The sequence below is a fragment of the Cottoperca gobio genome, unplaced genomic scaffold, assembly GCF_900634415.1.
Source record: "Cottoperca gobio unplaced genomic scaffold, fCotGob3.1 fCotGob3_170arrow_ctg1, whole genome shotgun sequence".
Lineage (NCBI taxonomy): Eukaryota > Metazoa > Chordata > Actinopteri > Perciformes > Bovichtidae > Cottoperca > Cottoperca gobio.
The window spans coordinates 42,464-52,138 of record NW_021166819.1 but is presented as its reverse complement, the minus strand read 5'-3'; the positions used below and the strand labels follow the sequence as shown (position 1 = coordinate 52,138).

Here is a 9,675-nt window from a genome sequence, read left to right as displayed (position 1 = left end):
TGCTAGGCAACCCATAACCGGTGGCGAGTTCTGTCAGGGTTTTTTGCGCATTAATATGTAAATTGGCCAACTGTGAGTAAAGCGGTTCACATGTTTTTAGACACAAACACATTAATTTATTTTAATTTATTCTTCATAAGTACATCACTCTTTTTTTGTTTTTAGACAAGAAAGAGACATTTTACATCCACATAATTATAATATCTTTTTTCTTCTTCTTTTTTTTTTCGATCGGCATTTATTTAAGGTAGGTGAGAAAGTAGACCCACACGTTTGTTTTTCCGCCATTGATTGAACCTTTTAAACGTGACACAGTCTTTGCAACATTAAACTAGTTCAGTGAAGACAACATTGAGCTACACCCTCTCAGGTTACATCTAAGCTAGCTCTGAGGCATACGGTTCTCCCCCCCCCCCCTCACCGCCCCTCTACCGTCGGCTCCCCATCATATTCCCTCTGTCTGTTTCCCTGAGTCATTGCGCTGCACCGGCGGTCTCCTGTGTGGCTTACAGCGGCTCTCTGGCTCCTGTCGCTCCCTCTGATGAAAACACTCGACGACGTTTGACATGACTGAAGTGGCTCCAAGCTGCCCTGAGATGACAGGTGAGGAAGACATACTCTCATTTCATATTATACATTCATTGTATTCCCGTTGCATGTCCAGGACACAGATTCACACCCTGCCAGCTCTTTGTAAGACTGCAACAATCCAGATTTATGGGATATGCAGCAATGTTTACCGCAGTTTACTCCTTAAGGGAAGATGTCATCACTACAATGGGAAAGGCAGTTTTTTTGGCAATGCATCGGGAAATATAATTAATATATTTGCATCGTAGAGGTTTTGATTTGCATTGTATTTGTTACTGCAGTACATGTTGTGTGCATGTAGCTTTTGAAAATCCTATTGCAGTATTTAAATGTGTAATACATGCCAAAATATATAAATGATTGCTGCATTTGATACTGTACGTAGTAGCCTTTCTGAATAATATACAAATAAGTGATGTCTGCGGAGTATTCTATAATATGCAGTGTATTCCTAATGGGAATGTGTTTGCTTGTATTGTCATTTTATGGATTCAAATGTATTTTTAAATAGCCAACAATATATGTTCTCATTTCCTCCACTGACTGACTGCTAAATGTTCTTATGGATGTTCTCTAAATCAGCCATGTTCTGTCAATAATGCAGCAGCTCTTTGTCAGCTTCATACGGCCTCGAAAAATGTGATTCAGCTGATTTATTTTGCATGTGATGTAATTTTGAGTGAAGATTAAACAATTGGGACTTAGCTCAGATTTGCATGTATTTGCATATCTATTAATAACTGCATGTGTGTTTATGTGTTTAGAGCATGTCCTCTGTGTGTAAGTGTGTGTGCATAGATGCTGAAACATAACAGGGTTACACTCTGGGGTCCTGCGTTGACAGCACACCTGACCCCAAGGGCTGACATTTATAGCATTTGGACGCCATAGACAAATGGAGTCACGTTCACGGCTCCAGCTTTACAGCAGAGCAGGAATCATGTCTGACTGTCCCTCTAAAAACACAGCGCTGGCCCCTCCTCCTGCACCGCTGATTTCCAGTAGGAATGCATCTCCTGCTCGATCACCATCCAGTCACAACAGCACGACAGGTAAACTTCAAACCACATGTCACACTTTGATTTGCTTCTTTATTATGGACAAAATGAAAATATGACAGAATCAAGATGAAGAAAACACAGACCAAGTGACAATGCTGTAAGTGCATGTAGTGTTTGAATTACCTCTAATTATGCTGTATAATATTTGTTATTGTTGTAATGTTTTATGCCCCGGAGATTTAATTAATGTGTAATTTAACCATATTTTTTGCCTTTGAAATGACAAATGAACTTGAATCTTTACTCGTCTGACATCAAATTCACAGACAAAACAATACAAGTACTGCACTGAAGTAAACATTTGAGGTACTTGTACTTGAGTATTTCCATTTTATACAACTTATACTTCTACTTTACTACATCTCAGAGTCATGACATATTGTACTTTTTACTGAACTACATTTGACTGACAGCTTTAGTTACTTTACAGATGACAGTGAAAACCAGGTATCTCCAGATGAATGTCTGTGATGAAGTTTCCTTTATGAGAAGACCCTCCTTCAGATAAATAAAGTGTTTAAAAAGCCTCTTGATCAGCTGGAAGATGATGTCACAAAGCTGGAAACTGTTTTTCTGAGGAACTCATGAAAGGTTGACTTTTTAGAGATAAGGATACAAAAATATGATCTTATAGAATCTGATGCAGCGTGTAGATTAAACTACCAACAGATGTAAAGGAGGGAAACATCTGCAGGAGGAACATGTAACACACACATTAATGTAACACATTAATGTAACAGGAACATGTACACACACATTAATGTAACACACACATTAATGCAGCAGGAACATGTAACACACACATTAATGTAACACACACATTAATGCAGCAGGAACATGTAACACACACATTAATGTAACACACACATTAATGTAACACACACATTAATGTAACACACACATTAATGTAACACACACATTAATGCAGCAGGAACATGTAACACACATTAATGTAACACACACATTAATGTAACAGGAACATGTAACACACACATTAATGTAACAGGAACATGTAACACACACATTAATGTAACAGGAACATGTAACACACACATTAATGCAACAGGAACATGTAACACACACATTAATGTAACAGGAACATGTAACACACACATTAATGTAACAGGAACATGTAACACACACATTAATGTAACAGGAACATGTAACACACACATTAATGTAACAGGAACATGTAACACACACATTAATGTAACAGGAACATGTAACACACACATTAATGTAACAGGAACATGTAACACACACATTAATGCAACAGGGAACATGTAACACACACATTAATGCAACAGGAACATGTAACACACACATTAATGCAACAGGAACATGTAACACACACATTAATGCAACAGGAACATGTAACACACACATTAATGTAACAGGAACATGTAACACACACATTAATGTAACAGGAACATGTAACACACACATTAATGCAACAGGGAACATGTAACACACACATTAATGTAACAGGAACATGTAACACACACATTAATGTAACAGGAACATGTAACACACACATTAATGTAACAGGAACATGTAACACACACATTAATGCAACAGGGAACATGTAACACACACATTAATGTAACAGGAACATGTAACACACACATTAATGTAACAGGAACATGTAACACACACATTAATGTAACAGGAACATGTAACACACACATTAATGTAACAGGAACATGTAACACACACATTAATGTAACAGGAACGTGTAACACACACATTAATGCAACAGGGACATGTAACACACACATTAATGCAGCAGGAACATGTAACACACACATTAATGTAACAGGAACATGTAACACACACATTAATGTAACAGGAACATGTAACACACACATTAATGTAACAGGAACATGTAACACACACATTAATGTAACAGGAACATGTAACACACACATTAATGTAACAGGAACATGTAACACACACATTAATGTAACAGGAACATGTAACACACACATTAATGTAACAGGAACATGTAACACACACATTAATGCAGCAGGAACATGTAACACACACATTAATGTAACAGGAACATGTAACACACACATTAATGCAACAGGGAACATGTAACACACACATTAATGCAGCAGGAACATGTAACACACACATTAATGTAACAGGAACATGTAACACACACATTAATGCAGCAGGAACATGTAACACACACATTAATGTAACAGGAACATGTAACACACACATTAATGTAGCAGGAACATGTAACACACACATTAATGTAACAGGAACATGTAACACACACATTAATGTAACAGGAACATGTAACACACACATTAATGTAACAGGAACATGTAACACACACATTAATGTAACAGGAACATGTAACACACACATTAATGTAACAGGAACATGTAACACACACATTAATGTAACAGGAACATGTAACACACACATTAATGTAACAGGAACATGTAACACACACATTAATGCAACAGGGAACATGTAACACACACATTAATGCAGCAGGAACATGTAACACACACATTAATGCAGCAGGAACATGTAACACACACATTAATGTAGCAGGAACATGTAACACACATTAATGTAACAGGAACATGTAACACACACATTAATGTAACAGGAACATGTAACACACACATTAATGTAACAGGAACATGTAACACACACATTAATGTAACAGGAACATGTAACACACATTAATGCAACAGGAACATGTAACACACACATTAATGTAACAGGAACATGTAACACACACATTAATGTAACAGGAACATGTAACACACACATTAATGTAACAGGAACATGTAACACACACATTAATGCAGCAGGAACATGTAACACACATTAATGTAACAGGAACATGTAACACACATTAATGTAACAGGAACATGTAACACACACATTAATGTAACAGGAACATGTAACACACACATTAATGTAACAGGAACATGTAACACACACATTAATGCAGCAGGAACATGTAACACACACATTAATGCAAGCAGGAACATGTAACACACACATTAATGCAACAGGAACATGTAACACACACATTAATGTAGCAGGAACATGTAACACACATTAATGTAACAGGAACATGTAACACACACATTAATGTAACAGGAACATGTAACACACACATTAATGTAACAGGAACATGTAACACACACATTAATGTAACAGGAACATGTAACACACCATTAATGTACAGACATGTAACACATTATGTAGGAACATGTAACACACACATTAATGTAACAGGAACATGTAACACACACATTAATGTAACAGGAACATGTAACACACACATTAATGCAGCAGGAACATGTAACACACACATTAATGCAGCAGGAACATGTAACACACACATTAATGCAGCAGGAACATCACATATAGGTTTTGAATGCAGGACTTTGAACAGTGTAAAGGATCTGAATGCTTCTTCCACCATGAATATAAAACATATGTACGACCTGCAGGAAGCTTTTGCTCTCACCTGTCTCAAGGCTCTTGGCTGCATTTAGCAAAAGAGCGACGTGAGGAAAGAAGACAGGAGGAGTGAGTAACTCTCCAGCTGGTGGAGCTCTGCGTGGTCTGTCCTGGTCATCTGTCACCAACACACACACTCAATCTGTGGGTGGGTGTGTACTTGGCTGTGGAGGATGAAGTATTCAGATCCTTTACTTTAGTAAAAAATGACAAACCGGATCGTGACAAGAAGGAAACATATCACATTCTGTAAAAAGTAAATCAGTATCATCAGTGAAATACACTCAACATATTTATCTCATGTTGAATCTGCACTCGCAGCTCACTGTGTGTCAACTGGTGTGTGCTAATTTAATTGAAGATTTGTTTAGGAATACGCACCACTACACCACAATACTGACACGATAAAGGCTTTAGGGCGAGTCCTGTCTTTTTTTTATGACTTGCAATTTTTTACTTTTCAGTATACAAACAATCAGTGTACAATATTATAACTGTGTCACCCCGCGAAGAAGAGGGATAAACAACAATTCAACAAATCAAAGATGATGCTTCGTAGTAATAAAATACTTTGGGATACGAATAAATAAAAGAACAAATAAATATTAGGACTTTTAAGAACATGAAATCCTGACTGCACTTGTGATTCAGTCGTTTGATGCTTGAAATCTACTTTTAACACCTTTTATTACTTCATGCGTCCGACCAGCTTATTTTAGTTTAGTGGAGTAACAAGGACAATATTTCCATATAATATTTATTTTACAAAGAGTAGAAAGTCTCCCCAAAGAAGAAAATACTTAATAAAGTTCCAGTAAAACGTAATAATAAACGTACTTTGGCCTCTGGCACTTGTGTGTTTAGAGATTTCCGAGGTGCTGCGGGATAAGACCCGCCGTGCGCAGCAGCAGCTGGATCGCAGCGCCGAGGAGCGAGGGAGGAAGATGGACGTGCAGAAGAGGAAGGAGCAGCAGCGCCGGGTGGCAGCCGGGGAGAAGAGACGGCAGCAGCAAGAGGCAGAGAAGGTCAGAGGTCACCGCACACTAATGATGCATTCACTGCACGTTAGAAGATTTTTGTTATTATACTTATATGTTTGTGGGGGTTTATGTGACTGTAGGCTGGATGATATGGTTAAAAGCAATATCACAATATTAATACACATGTTTTTCAGATATGAATATACAGTGTATATATATATCTTTATTAGGGAAATATTTGTGATATAACATTAAAATAATATAAATGATGTTCCATTAAAGAAAATCTATAAATCTAAATCTTAAATCTTATTTATTCTAATCACAATTTGTTTGATTTGTTGTTAAAAGTTTACATGATATCATCATATAATAACATTATGATCAGATATGGCAGCTCATATATACATGATTTAAAAAAGAGACATGAATGCATCATGACCTGCGTCTACATCGTCCTCTGAAGACGTATGTGTTCCTCTGCGTCTGCTTCATCTCACCACAAACTTAAACTAAGACGCTTTTATTACAGGATGAAACGCATCTTCTCCTTTTTCTGTTTCTGAGCTCTGCCGCTGATCCATTCCCGAGTCCAGCTGTTGTTGGGCTGAACCCGAGTTTAAGGGAAAAGCAAGTAATTAATGCAGGAGCTCCAATGACTTTCTGTCTGCCGACCAATTGTGAGCGTTGAATTGAAACATGAAATGTTTGGCTGGTTTTCTGCAGCAGACTTAAAAGCCCCCGTACACAGACACTGAGTTAACCCCCGACGTCGTCGCTAAGAAGCGTCTCAATACATCATATCTCAGTATCTCTTACTAAAAGGCAAGAGAAGAGTATTCAGTATGGGCTCTATTATCTCTCGCTCTTAGCTCTTTAATCATTTAATATAAATGGAATTTAATGGTTTTATTCTGCAAAATGTCTTTTTAATTTCTTCTTTCCATAAAGTCGATGCAGCAGAACCGGAGATATCATCTTTTTTATTCCATGAATTCTTCTTCTTCTTTGTCAAAACCTGGATCCTACATTACCCACAATGCAATGTGACCGTTTGGGTGTGTTACACTAGTAGCGGTTATTCAAACGTGCCGTCTTCAGCACATTTATCAGACGTCACACAGCTCCTGGAAGTACGCTCACTGGAGGACCAGCTTTTCAAGCATTGGGGGGTCAAAAAGGGAGTAGGGAAATAGTCGGGGGGGATATAGTGACACATTGCTATCTGTGAAGAGGCTTCTTTGCTGAACTGTTGGAATTCTTCACACACCAGCTCATATTGTCCTGTAGAATACCAGAACCCGCTTACAGCAGCAGCGGCTTCACACCCTGTTTACGCAGCAGACGTAGCGTTAGCGGCACGTTAGCGGCACGTTAACGGCACGTTAGTGGCACGTTAGCGGCACGTTAGCGGCACGTTAGCAGCACGTTAGCGGCACGTTAGCGGCATGTTAACGGCACGTTAGCAGCACGTTAGCGGCACGTTAGCGACACGTTAGCGGCATGTTAGCAGAGCAGCAGCTGGAGTCCTCACACACAGGGCTGAGTGTAGGTCACCTGCACTTTGGCAGAACCCAACACACAATCACTGTAGTTAAGTGTGTTAAACGGAAGGAAATAGAGTAAAAATAGTCTTTGGGTCACGTTTAGAAAAGCATAGAATAAAACTTTATTGTCAGACTTCTGAGAATGTGTCACAAGAAGCAACATTCGTTCATGTCCATGTGTGTGGCTTCATGCTCTCAGTCTTGGGATAAAGGAGTTCTTAAATTCATTTTAGTTGCTTGCCATTGACATAATCCTAGAAAGTTTATTCTACAGTTCATGTGATTTACAGAGCGATTAAAACGCGATCAGAGATGTTTCTCTTTGTGCCTTTTCCTCATGAAGTAGTGCCGCAGCCCTGGAACCTGAATACAACTCAGCAACATGAGTCATGAGTGGGCATCACTTGGCTGATACTCATATTGTTATTCGAAGCCCAGTCGGAGTCCAGCACACATTACCTGCTGCGCTTTCTGTGATAACATTCAGCTCGCCCCAGAATATGAATTATTAGTGTCTGTTGAGAAGCTAAGCAGCACATGAAGGGTTAACAAGCCCCCGGTGAGTGACGATGATCCACAGAGAGGGGGGGGTCACAGTCTTTATTGATTTAAAAGGCTATGTTGTTATGCTAACAGCCCCCTCCCCCCGCTCCCACACACTCATATGCATAACTTAATGACATAATGATTGGTCAGTCTCACGGTGAGATGACATCATCGTCAGCGTATCGTGTGCTGTTTACTGGAATAGACATTCGATGCTGTGACGAGCACATATTTCACCTCTGAGAGGGAAAATCTAAAGTCTTTGTGATTTTTGTGACTCTAATGATGCTGCAGTATCCCCCCCCCCCCTTAATCTTACATTTCCGTTGTCTCTTTTTAACTCCCTCTTCTTGACTCTTCTCGTCGTCTCTCCTCCCTCCTGCAGTTTGTGCGTGACTCTGCATGCACCTTCAGCAAACCCCCCTTTACAATGCTGAGGTGGGGCATTCACATCCTTTATATAAATACAGACGGACGGTGCACCGGAGCAGTTTATCCGCTTTATATTGTGCAGTTACTGTTTATGCAACGGCTGCTTTCTTATGATTATTGGCTTTTTGTTCATTTTGCAGAACAATATCCACAAACCTCGTCCAACATAATGTTATTTGGGATTATTATAGATGAGGGGAAATAAAAACAACACAAATAAGACACAAAATAAATAGAAACAGATAGTTTGTATAATAATGCATGTGATAGATACCAATCAGGACCGATAAGGAAATAATCAACCAATCAAGAAATGAACTAATAATAAATACAAAGAAACAGTACGTTTTATTTATTTACTATTCTATATAATATAATGAACGCATCCTGAGATATGCTGTATAAATATATCAATTAACAATATGCAAATGACAATTCTTATTACATTAAGAATTATTTATTTAATTATTATTAGAAGAATTGTATAGATTATTTGAATCCATATCATCCGTACTGTTTTTTCTTTATACTTTGACCATGAAACAGTTATTACATTAAAATTAAAAGGCTAAATGTAACTCTGTGAACCCTGCAGGAACACTGTAATCCCCATTAAATCTCTTTGATTATGTGATATTAATATATGAATAATAGATGTGCACTGTGCAGTCCCCTGCTCTGACGATGTCTTAAAGTGTCTACGTGAGGATTGTATAAGAAAGGGAAGATCTTCAACAGTTTATTAAACAACGAAATGATCCTTTGTTTCAGCCACACCCTACACATTCACTCTTTAACATCAATGTGCCTAAATTAATTCATCTGGAAATATAAGAACAGCTCAATAAAAAGATCTTTATTATTTTATTATTTGAACCTATGATGATGAAGTAAAATGTTTAGATGTTCTGCTGTGATTTAATTTATTTAAGTGAATGTTCTTCAGTGTATTATTCCCTGAGCAGAGGAAGCTAGAGAGAGTGGAGATAAAACCAAAGCAACCAGTATCAATATCCATGT

General features: G+C 38.1%; 1 protein-coding gene across 1 annotated transcript; it reads left to right on the top strand.

Moving 5' to 3' along the window:
• The first annotated feature begins 245 nt into the window (after window positions 1–245).
• Window positions 246–7,497, top strand: LOC115004693 (ensconsin-like). The gene is made up of 4 exons (XM_029426373.1): window positions 246–603; window positions 1,560–1,643; window positions 6,015–6,182; window positions 7,421–7,497. Exons 1-4 carry the CDS (start codon window positions 567–569, stop codon window positions 7,495–7,497), a joined length of 366 nt encoding a protein of 121 aa, XP_029282233.1. The 5' UTR covers window positions 246–566.
• Window positions 7,498–9,675: the final 2,178 nt, after the last annotated feature.